We start from the raw sequence: 25012 nt of genomic DNA, 5'->3' as shown, positions 1-25012 counted from the left end.
CTCGGAATTATTGTTTTTTTTGTTGCTGCTTGTTGGAATAGGAGACTGGTATATGGTTGAGAGAGATTTTGGTTTCTGGAACAAATTTTCCGCATGTATTGTAGCTGAGCGTGGGGGCGCGTCCGAACTCCGATTGATGCAGGGTTAGCGGCGTTGGCTTCATCTCGTCAAGAGATTTAATTTGGTATCTGGCTCGTCGTCTGGATCCACCGGAGTTGAGGGATAGAGTTGTTTGAAGTTTGTCGGGAATTAGGGTTTTTACTGCTCGGATTTATTTCTGGTTTTTAGGGTTAGGGTTTATGAGAGCAACGTCGTGCTGATAACGTGTTGTAAATGAAGTGTTGGGGAAATACTTCTGTTATCATTACTGTCGACCAGAAGGTCCATATATATACAAGGTATTAGACCGTCATAAAGTCATGTTTATCCTAACAAGATAAGGATAAGGATAAACACTATGTTACAGATATACATGGAATATATACTAGATAAACACATAGTTTCTGGTTGTCTTTATCATGTCCCGAATTGGGCCTGCAGTACGGGCTGGTTCATGGTCGATCATCATTTGGTTTATAACATCTCTTATTTTCTACTATTTTCTAGTCAAGGTAAAAGACCTCAGTATGATTTAGGAATTAGGAATTTTGATTTGGCAATTAGGGTTTTCGATTTGGGAATTCAAGAAAATGATTTTCAGGTTGGATTTGCTTTATCAGACATAGAAACGACAATGCCCTCGCGTCATAACAAAATTAAGCCTAATCCTCGACCGTTGGAAGAGGAAAAGCAAATTGGAGGTAATGGTTCTCATTTGTCGTCTTCTCTGCCTCCGCCTCCAAGCCCAAAAGATGAAGGGGACATCAATGATAGCAGTTCACATATCTCATCGCCAAGTAGTCTGTCACCAACGGTGTGTGACTATATGGAGTTGATTTTGATATCTAGTTGATTATTGGTGTTTATTCCTAAATGACACATTCATTTTGTGAATTATGAGTGTATTTTTGAGTTTATCGACATGTATGGATTTTAGGCACAAACGGTTTTGATGACATGTGGTTTGCGACTGAATTTTGATATGTGGTTGTTGAAAGTGAACTCGTAGATGACAAGAGTATTGAACTCGAAGTACTCTTAATAGTTGTAAAACTTGTATGCATGTAGTTGAGTTTAACACGACAAGAGTAGGGACAAGATTTCTTCCTCTTTACTTTTTTTGTTTGTTCTTTTTAATATGCCTTGTTTTTGTGGCAGTGTGAATCAAAATATAAAAATAGAAACCTTTAGATTTTGTGTGTACACAAAAGAAAGGAAGATGAAGCTTGTGCTGCTTTTTTTGCTATACGATATACCATGGAATTTACCAGTTTGTAGCCATGGTATATAAGTGTTTTAGAATCTATTTATTATGTTTTGAAGTCTTATTAAAATATTTACAAGTTCAAGAGTGTTTTGGAGATATGTGGTGATTTTTGAGCATTTTGGAGATGAATCTAGAAGAAACTCGTAGCTATCCCAGTCCAGAGTCGACTTATAGCCCAAGTTCCACATCAAATACAGAAATAGCCATGGGCGACTTTAACCTAATATTTAACGGCATGGTCTATTACCTGAATTTATTCTCTTGAGCTAGGATTTCTAGAAACAAGCGACAACAGATTTAGTTAAAACTAGTGAACCTATCGATCAACTCGTTAATGTTTGCCTAAGGAAACATTGATTGACGTTAATCTCATAAAATCGATCGACATTCAATATGTATCAACAAGCGACAGCTGAGATATTGGACTTAGTCAATAGGATTTATTCGCACGCGGAAGCTGAAATACTTTTCATTAGAATTCGAGTTCTAGGATTGACATAATTATCCTGATTACCTGAAACCCTAGATCTAGCTACTTTCTCATAATTGTTTACAACCTCAACCAATCAATCAATCAACTGAACAACCATCTTGTTCACTTCTACTATTTATTAATTTACTCTGTTTGCCTAGCTTAATCATAAACTGATTAGGATCTATTGTGTGCCATAGCTCTTTGCGGATTTGATCCCTAAGTATTATGACTGAACCTCTTATTTGATAGAGTAAAAGTCACTCCTTGAGTAATTTGAGTGATATCACTATGATAGTCTTAAATGAGAGCACAAAAGTGTTGTTTGTTCTGAGAACTTGATAATATATTCTTAGATTTGTTTAAATTTGACTCACAATACTCATATAATCTGGAGAACTCATATAATTCGTAGAATATGTAGAACTTGTAGAAGTACTAGTATAACTCGTACACTTAGGAGTACTAGTATAATTCGTAGATTATTAAGAAGCTAAGAGGGCGATAGCTGAGTTGGTTTGAGAATCATCCTCAATTGAAACATATCATCCACATAAAAATGAAGAAAAAAAACAGAAGAGGAGATGGGCATGTGGATGTTGCTTCTTCGTACAGTATGCACTGACAATGGAAATAAAGAAGTTTGGTTTGTTATAAATTATGTTCCCATTTAAAAATTTGAGAAGTTACAGCTTTGTGGATAAGCACCTTGGCAAACATAAAATGGTAAAAGTCAAAGATGGCAAAGAAAAGTTGATGCAAATGGAAGATGCAACTCTTGATAGACTAGAAATGGTGGTGTTTCTCTTCATAGCCACTGTGATTAGAGGGACACAAGGAAAGTTTAGGGAATTACTAAAACTCTAAAACTGTATGGTGTGAATAATAGAAAATAAGAAAGCATGTGTTTTCCAATATAATGGTAAACACACATAAATATTAGATTAAAGTTGGCCAGGGGTAGTTTTGTAATTATGTGGAACTTGGGCTTCAAGTCGGCTTTGACCAAGTGGACCCGCTCTCGCGCGTCGCTGTCGATCGACGAAAAAAAGTGTTTGTCGATCGACGGGTGACTCTGAATGTCGGCTCTGGATGGTTTTATGAACATCTAAGAGTTTCTTCATCTTTATCTCCAAAATGTCTCATACTCATCACATTTCTCCAAAACATATATAAACCTACAAAAACTCTAAAACATTTATATAACTGAAAACTGGTAAAATCCATGGTATATCATTTTTAAAGTGTTACAAATCTTCATGTACAGCTACAAAACAAACAAATATTTTGTATGTTAACATAAACTAATATTTAATATACTTTCAGAAAGTAAAATCATATTTATTTTAAACATTCATGCAAACTTCACTACCATATATCATAGTTAATTAGATCAAACAGAAGATAAATCTAATATTTCAGATTCTTTATGTTATATCTCAATATATAAAATATCACTTAATATTAGTTAAATTAGTTATATATGTTTTCATATTTCTATTATCTAACAAAAAATAGTAAATATTATTTATATTCATCAAAATATTTATTCAGATTAAATTTTATATCTAAATTTTATAGGACAATTCTCTCAAATAACACATTTTTAAGTTTTTTTACGGAAGAGCACTCAAGGAGGAAAACAATTAAAAGAGTTTCATTAAATAGGAAAAATACTATTCTATCATTTATTGGTAGTTATACAAATATACATAAATAATAAATAAAATATAAATAAAATATTTTTTCATAGTTTCGAAGGATATGTTTTCAAATTCAAACTTTTTTATTTTTTTTTCTTTCGAAATTTTATTTTTTTCAAAATTTACTTTTTTCAAATTTTCTTTTTGAAATTCAAAAATGATTTTTTAATTTTTTTTAAATTTATTATTTTCAAATTTTTAATATTTATATTTTATTTTTTTAAACCTTTTAGACCTCATTCCTTAAACTCTAAACTCTAAGTATAAATTAGTTAATCCTAAAGGTATAAGTGTATATTTACTCTTTTATAAAACCTATTTTGATCATTTTCTTCTTTGCAGACTATTTTTGTAAAAATAACTTAAAAAAGTCTATCTTTGGGACTTTCTCAATATTATACTATCATATATATATATATATATATATATTTTCATGAAAATAACTAAAACTATTTCAAATACATATCTACACATAATAAATATTTAATAAAAGAACAGTGGCGGAGGTAGCTTGTACCAGGGGGTCACATGACCCATATGAAATTTCTAAAAAAATAATAATTTTACTTGTATTTTCCTTTTAAAATCTGATGAAATACTGAAACTTTATTACATTGACCCCAATAAAATATAGCAATTAACAAATTGACCTCAGTAAAACAAAATCCTGCCCCCGTCACTGAAAATTACACATTCATCGTAAAACTTTGCTAAATATAAAAAACAAGTTAATTACTATGCATATAGCTAAAATGCAAAATAAACATATTAAAAATATTATAGTAGCAGTTTACATGTATTATGAAGTTTCATATAATAATTAAAAGTAAAATTTTAAATTTTAATTTATATAATTATGCTTAAACAAAATTATCAGTATATGTATATAAATAGATAGATAATAAATAGTAAACAAACTAAATGCTACAATTTTATATACAAAGAAACAAAAAAAAATGTTTTAAATACATTTCCAATCCATAAAAATAATGTTTATACAAATCAGAATATAAAATTTAGTATTATTAATAAAAATTCAGCCTGCGCAGGCCGCCGATGATCAACTAGTTTAGTTTAAAATCTAACCAGAATCCTTGAATATATATGATTACCAACATAAATGCTTACCACCAAAAAGAAGGTTTCAATTTGACCCAAAAAAAAGTTTCAACCAGTGTTTTGAAACCCGACCCGGATCCGCGGTTGAACCGGTAAACCCGGTGACCCAAAAAAAATTCGGTTTGGGTTTTGTGAAAAACTCAATATTTAGAAACCCGCAAAAACCCATAAAAACCCAGTAAAACCCGGGACCTGATACCGGTTGAACCACCGGTTGAACCAATAAATAACTTTAACTTCTTTTTTTAGTTTTTAATTATGTTTTTAGATTATGTTTTATATTATAAATTTCCAATTAAGAAATTTGGTGATGATTAAAAAAAAGTTAGGTTTTCCCTTTTCAATTTTATATTTGTAATTTTTAGATTTTGATGAAGATTTCACTATGCCACTTGAAGAAAATGAAATGAACGATGGTAGAAAGAACCAAAATTAATTGATGTGATTTGGTGTTAGTTTATTTTCGTTATTGACAATTTATTACAATGATCTTTTACTTTTGGTTTATTTTGTATTTGAAGTTTAATTTATTATTCACATTACACATTTAAATATTTATAAATTTTATGTCTTGATTTTTTTAGATGTCATACATCTTACCTTGTTAGAGAAAAATTTAAATAGTTTAAACTATTTTTTGATATTTTGTATGTCAAATGAAAATAAAAATATAAAAACTAAAGTTAAGTATTTTCTAAATTTTTTTAAACATAAAATATATACATATCCAAACTATTATTTTACTTTCTTAAAAAACATTTACAAAATATTAAACTTTAGTTTCTATATTTTTATTTACATAGCTGATATATTATTATATAATAAAATTAATTAATTTATTAACCTGCGGTTCACCCGCGGTCGATCCAGTGACCCAAGCAATCTAGTAAGTCGTCCGGTTCAGTGTTCGGGTCGGACTTAAAAACATTGGTTTCAACAGAAGGACTTCCGTTACCGTTTGGTTAACTAAGATTTTAGAGCGCCGTTCTTAACTAGCCTAGCCATTTAACAAAAGGACGTTATCTTAGCAAGTTCGGAAGCTCCGGTTACCGAACCTCTTTCAATGACTATACACGTATGAGATATTTATTATACACACGCGCTCCCATAACAAATAGAGAGATTCATTTGAGCTGAAGGTGGAGATATCGAAAGAGCTGTCTCTCCTTTTATTCCAGAATCATTTCTAGGTAATGTTCAATTCCTTCGATCATTCTACATCTCTACTCTTTCTACATGGTTTATTGCTCAATTCGGTCTTCTGCGATTGGATTTCTGTTTGTAGATCGAATCATTTCTATAGAATTTGGGGATTTTCCGATTAAGATTTGTTGATTTCTGGGAAGCTTCGAAGTATTTCAATATTTTGGGAACTTTTACCTGTAATTGGGATTTCTAGTGATGTTCTTAGGTTATCAAATGCTCTGCTTTTGAATATTTTTTTTTGTTTCTTGATTTAAAAGTAGTGGAGGTTTTTTATTACAGATCAATAACGTTCTATCATTGGTGCTGAGTTTAAGTATGTCCGATCATCTGAGTTTATGTACGGATCGTCTCATAAAAATTGGAATCAGAAAAAGATTCTGATTCTCCAGGAGAAACTTCTCGTCCTCAAGGCGCAGACTTGGCTTCTTCATCTGAGGGAGTAGATGCTGTTGAGGAAGAGGAACCACATCTCCAATCTGTTGAGTGCCGTATTTGCCAGGAGGAAGATACCATTCAGAACCTGGAGGCTCCTTGTGCTTGTAATGGCAGTTTGAAGGTTAAAAATGAAAAAGAAAACAATTTGATTCTTTTTGTGTTTTATTTCTCTTTTCTTTTTTTTCTTTTTTTTTTAAAAAACTTTCTTGGGTACGCAGTATGCCCACCGCAAGTGTGTTCAGCGTTGGTGTAATGAGAAAGGCGACATAACTTGCGAAATATGCCACCAGGTAACCAATAATCTGCTAAAATCTGTATTTTTGTGTGACAATAAAACCAACCTAGGCTTCGTAGATAGCTGCTATGCTTTCACAAATGGTGAAACGAATCAGTTTGTGATTACGCTGCTCTATCCGTGTCTTGCTAATTGTTGCATTTTTTTTTCTTTATGTCATTCTAACTCTTTTATTAGGGTACCACAACTGCAAAACTAAGCACCCTCTGATGACGCAATGAGTTTCACTTTTTCATTTCTGTAACACTGTTGTAATTACTATCTTACTCACCACTCCAAGAGTACTTATCTACAAGAGATTTTGCCAATTACCACTTGTAAAAATATCCCCTTTTTGTCTTTTCTTAAACAGGCTTATCAACCTGGATATACAGCGCCTCCACCTCCCCCTCCCCCTCCTGATGAAACAATAATTCACATCGGGTATGTATAGTTTCTGAATCTATGGTGATTTTGTACTAGGATTGTTGTGATTGATACCAATAACTAACATTATCTATGCATGTAACATTCTGAATGCTTGTTTTCTTTTAATTGGTAACTACAACATGAGAAAGATAAAGTCTTCTTGTTATTTAAAAACGCATCATGCAGTGACAACTGGGAGAATGGAGTTCCCTTGGACTTGAGTGACCCACGCATTCTGGCAATGGCCGCAGCAGAACGCCATTTCCTGGAAGCTGACTATGACGAGTACTCTGAGTCTAACTCTAGCGGAGCTGCCTTTTGCCGCTCTGCTGCTCTCATCGTAAGCTTCTCCATTATCTTGAGAGGGAGAGCCTAATCTCTTACATTCTTCAACTGTAATACCCAATACTAATAATGCCTGCAACTCTACGTCTGTTATGGCAGCTAATGGCACTTTTACTGTTACGAGACGCGCTGAACCTCACAACTAACCCAGATGACGAGGACGACCCAACAGCCTTCTTCTCGGTATGACCATCTTTTACTTGCTTACTCTCTGAATACACTTCTTTGAGTTTCTTGTCCATGTTTTGTGTTGATTCTTCTCGTTTTGGTTTTTCTCTCTCTCTCTGGTTTTGAACAGCTTTTCCTTCTTCGTGCTGCTGGTTTTCTCCTCCCATGTTACATCATGGCATGGGCCATCGGTATACTCCAACGTCGGAGGCAAAGACAGGTTTGATGAACATTGAAAAATAATCCGTATAAAAATTTGTAAAAATGCTTCATCTAACAGACAAGACAATGCACTGCTTTTGTTTCTATGACATCAGGAAGCAGCTTTAGCTGCGGCGGAAGTTGCTTTCATGATACACGGTGGTGTGCCTCAACGCAGGGGACTGCACTTTGTTGTAGTGCCAGAACAGCCGCCGATACCCAACCAAACACCTGTCTGATCTTTCAAGGCAATTGATTCTCCGGTAAGACTATTAAGACAAACGAACTCTCAACTTGGTTGTATGAACGTCCCGTATGTTTGTGTTACTTCTCTACTCCTAAATGTTGTCACAGAGCTCTCATGTACAGTCTTATGATTATCTTTCTTCTAATAATTTCTTCAGATCGGTGAGAAAAAGTAAACAAATTTTGATTAAATGGCACACTCAAGATTTAGATGTAGTATGCTAAAACTTCATATGACTTCTCAAAGTATACAAATAATAATTGCTCGTCACAACGAGTACAAAACTAAAAATCAACTTGATTGACCTAAACATACACAAGCAAAATCATATTAAACCGAACATAAACCAATCCGAATGAAAACTAAACTAAACACAAACCAAATCGAATATAAACCAACCGAACTAATTTGAGTTTACTTTGGTTTCAGTTTTCTTACACTAAAATAAACTGAACCCAAACCAAACCCGTAACTAAATAGAAATGCCCGCCCCTATTTGATCGTGATGACCAAACCGTATATGACTCCATGGAAGAACGTGCCAAAAAATACCATAGATGTGCACGTTTCTTGACTTCTTTCTTACTGCTTTCAGAAGGTAAGCATGTTTATTTCATCCTCATTCCTCACTTAACCGTTGATCATCATGCCAATGATATTTGTTTAATCTAGTTGTTTTATAGTTTAAATCACTGCTTTAGGCATCGTTCTTAGTACATGTATTATGACCGTATGTAGAATAGTAATTTCCAATCAAATGCAAAACTTATAAGAAGAATTGATTAAATGTTTTTTTTTCAAAACTATGCATAATATTAAGTAATTACTTGTATCAAAAGATCTAAACATAAAAATAAGGGAAAATTACGTGTTTACCACTTTCATGCTACCACTTTTTATTTTTTCCTTCAATAAAAGAATATTTTTAAAAATACATTTTTCATTAAGTGGCAAAATACTCTTATGCCCATGTTCTTTATATATATAATAAATAAATATTTAAATAAATAAAAATCTAAAAATATAAAAAATAATTTTTAAAATTTTTTTCTGAACTATACTATTTCAAAATTGAAACCCTAAACCATAAAATTCACCTCTAAACCCTAAACCATCAATCTTAAACCCTATTTTTTTGAAATACAAACCCTAAACCATAAACCATCAATCCTAAACCCTTTTTTTTTTTGAAATAAACCCTAAACCCCGAAAAATCAACTCTAAACCCTAAACCCCGAAACATCAACTCTAAACCCTAAACCCTAAACCTTCAACTCTAAACCTTAAAACATCAACTTTAAAACTTAAACCCTAAACTTCAACTCTAAACCCTAAACCATCAACACTAAACCCTAAACTGTCAACACTAAACCCTAAACCCTAAAAAGTAAACTCTAAACCCTAAACCCTAAAAAATTAACCCTAAACCCTAAAACATCAACTCTAAACCCTAAACCCTAAACCTTCAACTCTAAACCTTAAATCCTAAACCCTAAACCCTAAAACTCTAGAGTTGATGTTTTAGGGTTTAGATTTGAAGATTTAGGGTTTAGGGTTTACGTTTTAGGGTTTAGAGTTGATGTTTTAGGGTTTAGATTTGAAGGTTTAGGGTTTTAGGGTTTAGGGTTCGAATTTCAGAGAAATATAAAGTTTAGGGTTTAGAGTTTACATTTACGGTTTAGAGTTGATGTTTTAGGGTTTTGATTTGAAGGTTTAGGGTTTAGGGTTTAGGGTTTAGAGTTGATGTTTCAGGGTTTAGGGTTTAGAGTTGATGTTTCATGGTTTAGGGTTTAGAGTTGATGATTTAGGGTTTGAAGTTGATGTTTTAAGTTTAGATTTAGGGTTTAGGGTTTACGTTTAGGGTTTAGAGTTGAAGTTTTAGGGTTTAGATTTGAAGTTTTAGGGTTTAGGGTTTAGAGTTGATGTTTCGGGGTTTAGGGTGTAGAATTGATGTTTCATGGTTTAGGGTTTAGAATTGATGATTTATGGTTTAAAGTTGATGTTTTAAGTTTAGATTATTTAACCATATATTTTTTTTGTCAAAGGTAATCAAAATGTTATAAATGTCTTTTACCTTTCATTAAAGATGAAGGTAAAAATGGTTAGTATAAATATGAAAAGTGGTACTTTGAAAATAATATTTTTGGCAATTTCCCTAAAAATAACGCAAAAAATTTCCAATACAAAGCTATTATGCCCACCCATAGCAAAGGGCCTAATTGGATATGATCTTGTAAAGAAAACATGCTCGGATAGGAGTTGGTACCACATATGAACTTGCAGCCGTTGTTTCAAATTGGTTGGGCATTACTTGCGATTTTATAAGCAATAAAAACACCACACAGCTCATCATTGTGGTCCATGAATTCAAAACTTTGTCGTCAACTGTGGAAGCTAGATAGTAAGTTATGGAGATATTCGAAATGCAACAAATGGCTTCTCTCCGAGTAACTTGATTGGGTCAGGCAGTTTTGTACTGTGTTTAAAGCAGTGCTCCCTGCAGAGAACAATATTGTTGCAGTGAAAGTTCTAAATCTGCAGAAACGTTGAGCCATGGAGAGCTTTATGGCAGAATGGTCATTGAAGGACATAAGGCACCGTAATCTTGTGAAACTGTTGACGGCTTGTTCGAGTCTTGATTTTCAAGGAAACGAATTCAGAGCTCTCGTTTATGAGTTTATGCCTAATGGAAGCTTAGATATATGGCTGCACCCGGAGAAAGCGGAAGCGATTCACAGGCCCTCAAGAACATTGACACTTCTTGAAAGACTTAACATTGCCATAGATGTTGTTTCTGTTTTGGACTATCTCCATGTTCATTGTCATGAACCTATAGCTCACTGTGATCTTAAGCCGGGCAACATCCTTCTTGACATTGATCTAGTCGCCCATGTTAGTGATTTTGGTCTAGCTCACCTCCTCCAAAAATTCGACCAAGAGTCAATCCTCATTGAACTCAGCTCGGCCGGTGTCAGAGGAACCATTGGTTATGCCGCACCAAGTAAAGGCATTGCACAACTATAATGTTTACATAATTAATACTAGTATAATTTTGTTTATGTGAATTATGGTGCAGAATATGGATTGGGAAGACAACCATCAATACATGGTGATGTGTATAGCTTTGTTTTGGAAATGTTCACTAGAAAACGACCAACCAATGAGTTATTTGGGGGAAACATTAGCCTCCACAGCTACACTAAGTCGGCATTGCCGGAACTGAAAGAGTATTGGACGTTGCAGACAAATCGATGACTAAAGAAGGGTTTAGATGACTTACATGATTGGGGAAGAGATTTGGAGGATTTGGAGGATTTGGGGTCGGAGTCACAGATTTGTGAGAGAGAGAGAGAGAGGAGTAAGACCGCAAAGATTGCAGAGGAGAAGAGAAAAAATGAGGAAGAAGAAGAAGGGTCGGCTTATGTATTAAAAATAAACCGACAGACAGTTTCCGTCAGAATTCGGTCGGTTCTATTTTAAGCGGTTAATCAAATAAATTTCGCAAATTTTCTTCCGGGTAAAGTGAAAAAGTCCGACGAAATTCTGAAGAAACCTGTTCATCACATTTATTTCGTCGGAATTCCGTCAGAATGTTTCGAGAATATCACCAAAGGAAGCCTCGAGAAACTATGAGTTTCTGCATGTCTTTTGATTGGTCGGGGTTAGAGTCCGTCGGAATTTCATCGGTATTTTCCGTCGGAATTTGGTCGGAATTTTCGACGGATTTCCGACGGAATTTAGAGAAATAAGAATTTGCGGTTTCAAAACAACAGTCTAATGATCACATAGAAATCTTTGATAGTATGTAAATGATTTATAAGAGTTTAAACTAAAATAATTACTTGTTTCACTCGATATTATACAAAATCAAAATCTACTCTTATATTACCGTAATATGTTTGTATAAGTATATAAGTGTTATTGGAGGATGTTACGAATACGTTGATATGTATACGTAAATAATTTTTTTATATGAAAAACTTTAACGGTGTGAACTAATTTCATATTATAAATTTATATATGTGTTATTTGGATATTTTAAGTATCAAATTATACATTTATAATAGCTTTGCAAATCTAAAATCTGTTTCGTCGTGGAAAATTCTGATGAAAGTCAAAAACCCGTCGGATTTCCGTCGGAATATTTCGATGGAATTCCGAAGAACTTCAAATCCCTATCGAAACCCCAAAATTATAATATTCTGTCAGAATTTTGTCGGATATTTCTGACAACCTGACTTTCGTCGGTATTTCGTCAGAATTTTCCGACGTAATGCCGACGAACATGAAATTATATGTTTCGTCGGTATTTCGTCGGAATGTCGTCAAACAAAACCGACGAAAATATTATCCGTCGGAATGTCCGTCAGAATGCTGCGTGTTTTCTTGTAGTGCATAAGCCCATGTTCTAGATGTTGTAAACCCTAATATTGTATTCCTATATATATGTATTGTTGTCTATGGAATAATAATAAGAACAACTAATTCTCTTTTTCTCTTAATTCACAACACGTTACCAACACGAAATCCTAGCCGTTAGCAAAACTTTTAAAAAAAAAAAACCCTAATGATCTTAACCGGTCTTAACCGGCGTGGCTATCCGTACTCGTCGTACCTCCAATCTCCTCGTACCTCCGATCTCCTCATCTTCATTATAATCGAGATAAGTGCTAATTTTTATATTCTTTTACCATACGATCATATAAGAGCAAAGTGTTGATTATGCATGTCCGCTTGATATCGATAGTATTGGTTTATCATGTGAGTTATAGACCATAGATTCTATCAAATATGATATTATAAATTCTGATAAAGTCTTGACCGTGAATCCATTGTTTAATATTGTTAGCAAGTAAGACACGTTTCTTCAGAGATCATATCTTATCGTAATCAATATTTTAAGAGTTTGCCAATTGTTGGTTTAGTAGTGATCGTGTTATCATTCCTCTTGCTCTATAAAACGTATTTGTATATTTCATTGATTTTGTTATTATAGTTGCTTGATCTATATATTATTTTTATTGGTTCATTTGTTTAAATTGGATTGACAATTGTTTGAGGATGTGAATAGATCAACAACAACGTAGGTCTATCTAATCAAGATCGAGATGTAGAATATAGATATTTCACGACAAGTCCGACGATGTCTCCTTCGCAAACGCAAAACAGATAAGTTTAAATAACCATATTGTATTGTTTTCTACTATTTGTCAATATATTTATCTGATAGACTGATGTTAGTACGCTAGAAGGATTTATAGACTACGTTTGCTTGTTAGTTAAGAATTAAAAAAAAAAAGACTTAGGCTCCAAACTATATACTCACAAACTTATTTTTATTGTTTGGTTTGGTTACGGTTTGTGATAAATCGTTTGTTTAGTGGAACCTCATCTTTAAGTAGTTAATTAATAAAGCTCTGATTATAATTTATTTACTTGATTCATGGCTGGTTTGTTTTATAGATGTTGGTTCTGTTATTTGACATTAATGCTTCTCGTTAGACATGAAATTATACGGGGTTACACTATTTGATGTCTAATATTGAATAAATAGCCATGTTTCATGAGAAAATCTGAATATTTCAGGATTATTTTCATTATAAGAGATGAGATTTTGTATGAGATTCTAACCAAACCATGTCAGATCTCCGACCGTAGTTCTTCCAGTCTCATCTCCTACCATAGTTCTTCTTACTGAGATAAGTACCATTTATATGTTATGTTTCATATCGATACATAATTAGTTACCGATAAAAAAAAATAAGGTGCATGAAAAAAAAAATTGGTATACGTCATCTAGTTATTGTTTGGAGAATTGAATATTGGCTCGTAAAATAAAAGCATGATAGTTATAAACTAGTATATATGATCATAACTGTGAAAATATTATTTATTTTAACACATAGTAAGGTACTCATGATAATGTCATTATCATAGAATCTTGCTTATATACATATTATATTTCATTACCATTGTACAAGACTTGACCATAAAAAAAAAGTCCACAAATTCTTTAAAATAATTAAAAGAAAAATATCATCACCTCAATGTGATTACCTAAAGCTCATTATTTATTTTGCATCTAAAGATTACAAGACATAGAGTATGTAAATATATCTAAGTTTATAACTATATTTGTCTCTTTGAGACTGAGAAAAAATATTGAGCTGGTGATGTAAGATGATAAATCACGTCTAGTTGATTATAATCATTTTCTTGAGGAGAATATGATATTTTATATTGAGGGAGAAAATCAACAGTAGTTAAGAAAGTGGATATAAAAATGGTTTTAGACGTGAATGTGGATATAAATAAGGTCAAGATCCAAAGAGTTTTCTTTTCCAATCATGATTCAATCATCTAAAGACGAAAAAAATTATTGTGAGTACAATACAAGGTATTAAAACCTTATAGAATCATATATATGAATGCTTCAGAAGAGTACATAATATTATTGTACATAAGAACGCAATTTAAAGTCCTTATTGCATTATATTCTAAGTCTCAAAATTTAAAAGGATATGAGAATGAATGCATAACCCAAGTAGGGTATGTTGTTGATTCAAAAATTAGATTCATTCGAGATTGATAAACTTTTAGTAGTATCATCTCGAGGGGAAAATTTAAAGAATCTCACATTTTATATAATAATAGAAATTTCTAGAAGATTATGTTTCCACTCAAATTGAGACTAATGAATCTTCTTAAGGTAAACCGATAGTATTATCAATTCGAGGTGGAGATTTAGAGAATCCCACATCCTTAGTAAGTGAAACATCCAAAAGTATGTCCACACTGGAAATAGACTTGAGGAGTCATTTATAAATAACCAAGAGATTTAGAATCTAACAATGTTGAGAAAATAAGTAAAGAGAAATGTTGAATACCTTCAATCAGAAGTATCACCAAAGCACTATTGTATTGTACTACACAATGATTAGAAAATGGAGATAAATGTAATAGTAAACAAGAAGTTTACTGAAAGTGTAATGTTTGGCAAACCGGTTATGCCATTCTGGTTTAGTAATGATGCGAAAGATAATCATATAGACATTTGTTGAAGAACTATAAGATTCTTACGAATGATTTGCTATATGCTGCTTGCTTACAAGGCAATATAAGAATACGGTTTTCACTAGTCAAATAGATTTGGAATCTATTTATACAAGGAGATGTTTGTGGGCTTGATCACCCACTGGTGGACTGATCATCCACCATATGTTTATAATTAATGCATCGACATGAAGTTCGTATGTATCCTTGTCATAGATCTGCAGCCTGATGTTTGCGAGACTAAGTAGTAATACTGGTGAATTCACAAGCCTTTGATGATTATTTTATGCATGTGGATATACATTATGAACATCTTATAGCTAATGTTCTTACGTAGATGCAGCAGCATTAATTCACACAATGCCAAAGAGTAATTCACACAATATGATGATGCGTGTGGTTGTACTCTTTTTCCTTATCATTGGTTTTGTCCCACAAGGTTTTCCATGTCAAGGTTTTAACGAGGCAACAAATAACACGCTAATGATAGACACCTAAAGAGGAATGTCATCAATCTTCCAAAGTATTTTTCGAGATTTAAGAAGCAGGAGAAAATGAGATAGATCAATCATACTTGAAGAAGAATCAATGTATGAACACATTCCATTCTTGAGACAGAATCGAAGGTCAAAAGTTTTCCAATAAAAGGAGACCTTTTAGATGGAATTAAACTATTAAATTGGTGTCCAGAGAAATATCTTTGAATCTATTTTCATCTCCAATTTGAATCAAGTCATTCTCCATGATAGAACTCGAGATATGTCTGTTTTCGTGGGACATGTACAAGCTGTCTCAGAATACCTAATATCGTATGATATTCAAAATACTGCTCGATATTTCCATCTTAACAGAGCCACATCGGTGCCTAAAGTTAGACATGGATGTTAGCTTAGATTTCCAAGTGGTTTAAAGTCATTTTGTCCTACGGTCACCAAGATATTCAAGATAAGTGAGGAGTGTCAAATCTGCCAAGAGAAGTAAACCGGTCCAACCCCAAGAAGAAGGAGTTAATTCATCACATTGGATTGTGTCCTATCAGATATCTCAAGTTATGTTCTCATCAGGAGGAGATGCGCGCTGCACTCTTTTTTCTTTCCCCACGGTTTTTCCCACTGGATTTTCGTGGTAAGGTTTTTAATGAGACATCATCTTATATGCATTAGGATTTATTTTGTATAATGGACATCCAAGGGGGAGTGTTATGAACTATTTTATGGATGTCCATATAGGCCCATAAGCCCATGTTATAGAGGTTATAAACCTTAATATTGTATTCCTATATATATATATGTATTGTTGTCTATGGAATCAAACAAGTAATAAAAGGGGAATAAGAGCCTCAGATAGACTGTCCACGTCAGCATAAAAAATCGTCCAATGAGGAGCTGTTTTTTTGCAACGTCACCATGGCTGAAATAGAGATGGCTTTCTTATTGGATCTGTTAAAAATTTTATTGGCCCACCTAGCCCATCTAGACAAACCTGCTTCTTTGTCTTCAAGCTTGGCCAGCCTCTCCCGACTCTTCCACTTCGTCTTCTCCGATCTCTGTCTTTTGTTTTTGTGTTACCTTCTCAATCAATGATCATATTCAATACTGGTGTGGAAATACCTTTGGATCCAAAGGGATTTGCTTTCATCCAATCAACGATTCGTTTCCAGGTTTTGCTTTCATCCTATTCTGATTATTCTTATAAAATCTGATGCAGAGATTCATTTGTCGTCTTCTTCTTCGTCTCCCCATTCACTGCAAAGATAACGAAATATGTATTCAGACCTACCAAATCTGCTCCCTGTTCTCCCGCAAAGCCACTAGATCTCTCCCGCACACGATCTGAATAATTCCATGTCATCCACAAGGTTCCCATCAGAGACAGTCCTTACATCAGAGCCAAAAACGTTCAGGTGATTAAAAGTCTCATCCTTTCTTTCAGATCTTGGAATCATAACTTTTCATCTGATTGGTTGTTTTTGCGATTGATTATTGGATTCAGTTGGTAGAGAAGGATCCCGAGAGAACAATTCCACTGTTCTGGTCCGCCATTAACGCCGGAGACAGAGTTGACAGTGTTCTGAAAGATATGGCTATGGTGATGAAGCAACAAGATCGGCAGAAGAAGCTATCGAAGCTATTAAGTCTCTTAGAGTCTGGTGTTCAGATCAAGCACATGAATCGCTTGACAACATCCTCTTAGATCTCTACAAGGTACTCACTTTACAAAAAAAACAGAACATTCTCTATTTTTTCTTTGTTTCCTTATGCAATTCTTGAGTTTTTACTGAACCGTTGTGTATTATTTTTGTTTACAGAGATGTGGGAGAAAGATGACGAGATTGCACTGTTGAAACACAAACTCTTCTTGATACATAAAGGACTCGCCTTTAACAGGCAAACAAACCAAAACCGTTGGATCTCAGGGGAAGAAGTTTCAAGTCTCGTTTGAGAAAGAAGCATCTCGGCTACTGGGGAACTTAGGATGGGCTTTGATGCAAAAAGACAACTTCGTGGAAGCTGAAGACGCCTACAGGAGAGCTCTATCTATCGCACCTGACAACAACAAGATGTGTAACCTCAGAATCTGTCTTATGAAGCAAGGCAGGATCAATGAAGCCAAAGAGACGTTACGGCTTGTGAAGCCAGCGGTCGTGGATGGTCCTAGAAAAGTGGATTCGCATTTAAAAGCTTACGAGAGAGCGCATCAGATGCTTATAACGATCTTGGCTCCGAGATGATGAGAAGAGGAGGGGATGATAAGGTTGAGCAGAGAAGGCTTTTCGACACCATGTTTGGTTCTTCCTCTATATGGCTGCCTCAGCCTTGTAGAGAACAGAGCGTGAAGCCTAAAGCAAAGCCGGATTTGAGCAATGGTGGGTACGGTGACGAGAACGTGAAAACCAATGTGAATGCGAATGTAGTACTAAACAACCCATTAAGGGTTGATGCAAAACCGTTCTTCTGTTCGAAGTTGATCAACAATAAAGAAAAGCTGAAGATGACAAGATCGTCGAGTCAAACCATGGGAATGTTGAGTTTTGGTGGTTGTAATGAGGGAGAGACAAACACGAAAGAGAAGAAAGCGATAGACTCTGGATTACCAGACAGCAAGGAGTTTGAAGAAGCGGTAATCATGGCTGTTTTGGGGACAGAGACGAAAGTGTTGGACAAGAAGAGGCTCAAGGTTTTTCAGGACATCACATTGTCCTCCATAAGCCCAAGAGCCTGAGTGTGTTATCTCAAATAAGATCCTCTGGTAACAATGGCCGTTATAAACGGGAAATCGATAAAGAATCTTGAAAAATGTTTTTGATTATCTACAGAGAATTTACAAAGCTATATTATTTGAAACATTCTCCAAGTTTCTTTCTTTAAAATTAAAAACTCATCAAATTATAAAATTAGATATGTTTTCTAATTTATGAATGCTTTGATATATCATGTGTCCGACATAGAAGATTATATATTTTAATAATAAAGTAAAATTGTTGATGTTGAGTTACAATCATTATGTCTAACTATGATCTATCCAATACAATTTTGTTTTACACAAAAATACTTTTTTTCGCTACATTTTTAGCCAGTTAAACTTCAACAAACGCTATTCACTTTATAAATATGATATCACCAATTAAAAATTACAACAAAAAACAAAAAAATCTTAAGTTAGGAATATAATCATTATTTTTCTTTTAGAAAAATCTCCAACAATGTTAAATACACTCTACGCACACAACATATACATCACCAACCGCTAAAAATTAGAACAGTTCATCACTACATCTCAACCATATTACAATACAAATCTTAGAAAATTTGTAACCACGGCAAAACGCTAACTACACAAATACGGCATCACATCTATACATAGAGGTAAAGCAACAACAACGTGTATGAAATTTATTTTGTGCTTTTGTTTGTATAGTGTGGCTTATATACAAACTATAAATTAAATATGATCAACGCAAACACACGTAAAAATGAGACATCATATTTGGATATATTTAAATAAATAATTTTAAATATATTATATTTCTTGATAATTTTAAAATTACTTAAAAAGAAACTAAATTATTAAAAAAATAATATACAAATAAAACTAAAGCAATATTTTGTAACGTCAAAATAATAAATGAATAAAAAATATATTATGTTAATAAAATAGATTTTAGATTTTAAAGACTTCTAATTCATGTAATATTACAAAATTCAAAATTTGTTTATTAGAATTAATATTTTACCATTGGATATATTAAAATTATATTTTAGATCGATATTCAATTGTCAGTTTTCAACTATTACACGTAAAAATATATTATTAAGTACGTTTTTTTTTTAAAAGTGGGTTTTATATTTTAAGTAGGTTATTGGAGTACTTTTTCTTTTCGTGAATTTATTCGAGATGAGATTCCGATCTTTTAAACTAAGATAATTTATGTTCTATACATAATTATAATTTTTTTACATAACTCTAAAATCTCGGACTTGATTCTTCATATTTTATTAGTTAATTGTGTTACATATAATATAAATACTTATTTCAAACTAAAAATATATAAAAAAATCAAATTTAAAAATTAGTTATATATAATTTAATATACAAAAATTCACATACAAATAAAAATGATAAATGTAACAAATTTAAATATATTATCCGCGCGTAGCGCGGAAAAAGGATCTAGTAATAATAAGAACAACCAATTATCTCTTTCTATTAATTCACAACAAAAATAAAATTATACACTAAATTTTTTTTTTCCCAAAATTTAGTGGGTTCATGTGACCCCACATACTCTTCTTTGCCTCCGCCTCTGCTTGCGGGTATTGTTAAAGTATGCTATGTTATTACTTATTTGCAAACCATAGATGAATGTTATGACACTCTCAAATCATGTAATCCAATGTTTCTCTTTCAGTGTGTATGTATTTCTTTTCTTGGGTGAACATTTTGGATCTTTTTGTTTAACTTTGCAGTTAAGAGACTAGTAGTGAGCATTCTCTGTTAGTTTTGCAGTGAAACTTGTAAAGAGTTTCTCTTGCTGATCTGTCTAGTCATGTTATCTGACGCTTGAAATGATAAATTTGATGGGTTTTAAACTCACACCTTACCGGTTCAATGTGGGATTCTAATAACAACTTAACAGAGTTTGATATAGAAAGCAACGGTTACTACTTGGCTTATGCTATTGTTTCAATAAAATTCACTTTCGAAATGTTATAAGATGACTTTTAGTTTTACCGTATCAGTGAAGAAATGTATTTTGATTACTATTATTTCTTAAACCCAAACCAAACAGCCGACCAAGTGTAGAAAATGGAGTATGTAACCTGAACATTTTCTCAAAGAAACAAAAAATAAAGGACTAGTTGTTCTTCAGAATGACTGTCTTAATGAACTCAGTAACTGTTGCAACCAACTGGCTTTGATGTTTGGTATAACAATGATCAGCTCCCTCCACAATCTCCAGCTTGTGGTTCGGAATGATCTTTGCAAACTCGTTGGCATCTTCCACGGGTATTACCACATCATCCGATCCATGAACCGTCAAAACCCTGCCATTGCAACCTAATCAATCATGGTTTGTAGTTATACCCCAACATCATCCCAATACGAGTAAGAGAAATGAACCTGCATTCTTTGTCAATGTTGAGGCAAGCTTCATGCATATCAGTGCTCAACCGCTCCATTAAGCTCTCCTCAGTAACACGGTACCCTGATTTTCCTGTAAAGCACGCACCAACACATTGATAGAGACACTAGAGTGTTTTGATCAGAAACAGTGCAGTAAAACCAAAAGATGAATAACAATACCATCTTTAACATCGATGAACCCTTGTTGCTTAATTGTTTCCAAAAAATCTTCCCCAAGACGCTCTGTAATGCCTTTCTTCAGATCATAACGTCCAGAGAGATTGATTACATTGCGGATATCGTGATACTTGGAGGCATAAAGGAGCACCACATCACCTCCTATGCATTCCAAAATAAGTTTAAAGAGTATCCATGTTGGTCAAGGCAAAAGATGGAAAAGGGATCTAGTTACCTTTACTGTGGCCGAGAACAACAGGAACCACACGGTCCATGTCAGAGAAGTGTTGGAAAACAGAACGTAGATCATCAGCTTCATGGTTATAGTTACCATAATAGAAACTGCCTTCACTCTCTCTGCAGCAACAACAACCGTGAAGGCGCAGCAACAGCTCCCAAAACATCAAATCAAAGCAAGAAAGAGAGAAACATATACCCATTCCCAGAGAAATCAAAACGGAAAGCAGTGATGCCTTCTTTCTCTAAAGTAGCAGCCACATTGTTCATAGTTTGGTTGTCCTGCATATCAAGATTTGATGAGTCTATCAAGATTCGCTCATTGACCAAGTTTCAGAGAAGACTGACCTTGTTGGATTGAAACCCATGGCACAAGATCACAACTTCTCTTGACCCCGTTTCGTGAAGCAGACCCACGAGCTTCTCGTTGTGTCTGTTCGGAATCACGATACTCTGAGCTGAAACCAGACACAAGAACAGAGTATCTAGCAGTCAGAATCTTACAATAAGCTGAGAAAAATCGCGATAGGCACCATTCTTGTGATACCCGAACTTTTCTCAGACGAGTCCATTCTCAAATTCTTGCAGGAGTTTTGACTCTTCTTGACGGGAAGGCGAGCGTTGGAGAAAGATAATCTTCTGGGAAAAGGGGCGACTTTATAATTTGTAATTCAGAGAATGGGTGGGTGGGGGGTGGGTGTGCAAAATAAAAGTTAGAGAAATTTGGCTCTAGTAAAAATAACTAAATGTTAGTATAAACCATTTAGTGATCGACCCATTTATAAGTCCGTGTAGCAAGACGGGCCAAGCCCATCGCAGGATCATACTGGCGCCTATCTACTCTTGTGTTTATCTACATTATAGTTGGTGTTTATCTTACGTATTGCTAGTCATTATCTAATTAAGGATAAGTACGATCTCATGTCGATCCAGTACTTAGACCGTCATTACCATATGTATATAAAGACCAGTTGGTCGACCTAATAATACACACAAGTTTCCCTCTTCATTCACAACACGTTATCAGCACGATAGACTTCAAAACCCTGAGACAAAACCTAACATAAAATCCGTCACACATAAACCCTAATCCAGGCGTAACTTAAAATCAATCTATCTCTCAAACCCCGAGGAACCAGACGACGAGCCACATATCAAATTGAAGCTCTGGACAAGACGAATCTATCAGCGAAAACCGTTTGTCAATCCGATCTCAGACGCGCCCACACTCGCAGAAACAATAGACGGCGCCGCCTTGGTTTTTTGGAACCCTAATCCCGAAGAACCCTAATTCGTTCTTGATTCCGTTCCAGCAAGCATTACCGTCTCAGCTTCATCCCGATCTCAGCTCAGACGAACCCTTGAACTCAATCCCGTCTCGCGTTCCCGTCACTGCCTCAGCTCGATCCGACGATCAGTCTCAACCCGTTCACGAGAGACAACCAAGGCGATCGCGATCTAACAAACCTAACCCGATCGCATCCTCTCAGCTCGCGATCCCGAAGCAGCCAGCTCGCGTCCGTTCGAGGTTCATCTTGGTGGTCGGGTTTCAACAATCTGCAAAACAAAGGTAATCCTAATTCTGAGAACATGAATTGAACATGGTTGTTTTGTAAAGATTGAAACGCTAAAATCAGAACTCTAAAGATGAAAGCCATAGGGAAAATAGATCAAACCCTAAAGAGTAAATCGGAGCTCGAATAAGTCCGATCCCCTAAACCATAATTCGAGATTGATCCATTGATCAATTAAAATCAAAGTCTTAATGATTTTGAATCTCAAATCAAATCCCCTTGACCAAAGATCAAAGTTTTTCGAAATCTCCTAAAAACCCTAATTTTGGAAAATCGGTTTTAAATTGTTTGATTTAAACTTTGATTGTTTGATCACCTAGAGCTATTGATAAGATTGTTTAAATTCGAATCTAAATCACTCAAACTGAAACCCTAAAAGTTTAAATCGGTTTCAAAATGTCTTTGTTTGATGATTGATGATCTGAGATGTTAGGATTGATAAATTGATTAATAGATCTAATCTCAAGATTCGAAATCCTTAAGGCCTTGAAACCCTTAATCTTGATTGATATTCCTAAAGGGCTTGAAACCTTAAATCTCTCATTACTTAAAACCTGAAAGATTGATTTAAAGAATTTACATATTGAATGAGAGTTAGGTTGCTAGATTATTTGATTGATATGGATCGTGTGGCATTGTGTTTTTGTTATCAATCATACTGAATGGCCGTGAGGCATAATGCATTGGTTCATACATGCGGCCTTGTGCCCTTGATTGAGATTAAAGCCGTAAGGCCTAAGCATCACAAAACATGAGCCGTGTAACCTAAAGTATTATAGATAGACTTATGAAATCATATGCACTAATTATTTGAATTGGTTGCAAGAATTCTAAATCATGAATTTATTTATGATTTCAGATGTCGAGATTTGAGCCTTCGAATTATGCTGCCCTAGATATCTCTGGAGATAATTATCCAGAATGGAAAATGAACACTTCAATTGCCCTAAAGTCTAGAGGACTCGGGAAATGTATCATTGAAAGAAATGATGAAGTTGAAAGTGAAAAGCATAGAGCCATAACAATTATGCGCTATCATCTCACTGAGGAACTGAGAAATAAGTACGAAAGTATTGAGGATCCTTATGATCTTTGAATAAAACTAAAATCCATATACTCAATGGAATTATGGCGAAAGGCCATGAATGATTGGAAGATACTCAGGTTCCAGGATTTTAAATCCGTGGAAGAATACGATTCTGCTCTAATGAAAATCGCCCATAGTCTTGAACTATGTGATGAATTGGTTACAGATAATGATCTACTGCATAAAACATATTCCACATTCAATCCAAAGGATCGGTTGCTATCATATACATCTAAAGGTTTCACAACCTATAATGACCTATTGTCATACCTATTGGCAACTGAACAAAGAAAGCAGAAAATTAAAGATACCATTGACAGATTTGAGAAACTTCAGAAAAGATGCATTGAGGAACAAAACAGTGAGATGAGATATCCTGAGGCATTGGATCAGGATGAATCCAAGAAAGCCGTGTGGAGTAATATAGATTGTGAGGCCGGCTTATACATTGACTAAAAGAAAGATCTCGACATGATAATTTTATTTTAAGTCTATGATTTTGTGATTTGCTTTTGACCTACTTGATGATTCACGATTTTGTTTTTATATATTATCTTGCTTGGTCTTGCTTGATGATTCTTGATTAAATAACAAATAAAACCTCAATAAAAGGATAATCAGTCCACTGATAGTTGATTTCATGCATGGTTTAACTTTACCTTGATTGTATAGGTTTAACTTTACCTTCCTGCAATCACATAAAATCAATTGTTGGGTGTAGACTAATGAGTCAGTTCACTGATAGATTGATTTCTCGCATAGATTTAACTTCATCTTGATTGTATAGGTTCAACTTTACCTTCCTACAATCACTTGAAATCAATTAATTGGTACTGACAATGGCAAAAGAAACGACATTATTCAGACCCATTGAGTTATAAAAAAATTCAATGTTTTCTACATTGAACCAGTGAGCAAAGAAAATACGATTCCTTTCAGATTTTTGAAAAATCGCCTAAAAGCATTATGAATGCCTATACCCATATTTTCTACTGATTTATTCTATGCTAAGGATCAGTATGAAAGAGGCATAAAGCCATGGTAGACAAATAAGTTCCAAATAATAAGGAACCTCGGAAAGTAATGAAATGTGCTCAGAATCGTACAAATCCGAGTTCATAAGAGAAACCAATTCAGACAGAGAAATAAGGTTGCGCAACCACACATCTAAGGTACCAGACCATGTAGTTTGGGACGCCAAACTGCAAGGTATAAAGGTCTTGGATAATAAGATCTCAAAATCTAATTAGATCATGTCTGGAACAGTATGAAACTGAAGATAAAGAGTGTTAAC

General features: G+C 34.1%; 2 protein-coding genes and 2 pseudogenes across 5 annotated transcripts; 3 read left to right on the top strand and 1 right to left on the bottom strand.

Moving 5' to 3' along the window:
• Positions 1–6149: 6149 nt before the first annotated feature.
• On the top strand, positions 6150–8121 carry LOC106377204 (annotated as a pseudogene).
• A 1891-nt stretch (positions 8122–10012) lies between these two features.
• Positions 10013–11471, top strand: LOC125583945 (probable LRR receptor-like serine/threonine-protein kinase At3g47570). The gene has a single exon (XM_048751566.1). It carries the CDS (start codon positions 10519–10521, stop codon positions 10987–10989), a length of 471 nt encoding a protein of 156 aa, XP_048607523.1. The 5' UTR covers positions 10013–10518; the 3' UTR covers positions 10990–11471.
• A 4953-nt stretch (positions 11472–16424) lies between these two features.
• Positions 16425–19061, top strand: LOC106374004 (annotated as a pseudogene).
• Positions 19062–20254: 1193 nt separating this feature from the next.
• On the bottom strand, positions 20255–21764 carry BNAC03G53510D. Of its 4 annotated transcripts, none has more exons than XM_013817389.3 (7): positions 21605–21764; positions 21406–21515; positions 21257–21339; positions 21056–21177; positions 20824–20982; positions 20641–20734; positions 20255–20564 (listed from the first exon to the last, which is right to left on the bottom strand). In XM_013817389.3, the coding sequence occupies exons 1-7, from the start codon at positions 21627–21629 to the stop codon at positions 20375–20377; spliced, it is 783 nt and encodes a 260-aa protein (XP_013672843.1). In that variant the 5' UTR covers positions 21630–21764; the 3' UTR covers positions 20255–20374. The 4 variants fall into 4 exon arrangements, with proteins under 4 accessions (XP_013672843.1, XP_013672841.1, XP_013672840.1 ...); XM_013817387.3 differs by having other exon boundaries at positions 20255–20577; positions 21406–21490; positions 21562–21723; XM_013817386.3 differs by having other exon boundaries at positions 21406–21490; positions 21562–21710.
• Between the last annotated feature and the right edge of the window lie 3248 nt (positions 21765–25012).

Source organism: Brassica napus, chromosome C3, assembly GCF_020379485.1.
Source record: "Brassica napus cultivar Da-Ae chromosome C3, Da-Ae, whole genome shotgun sequence".
In the NCBI taxonomy this organism is placed as follows: Eukaryota; Viridiplantae; Streptophyta; class Magnoliopsida; order Brassicales; family Brassicaceae; genus Brassica; species Brassica napus.
Note: the sequence above shows the minus strand (reverse complement) of the source record. Positions and strands in the feature narration are given on the sequence as shown.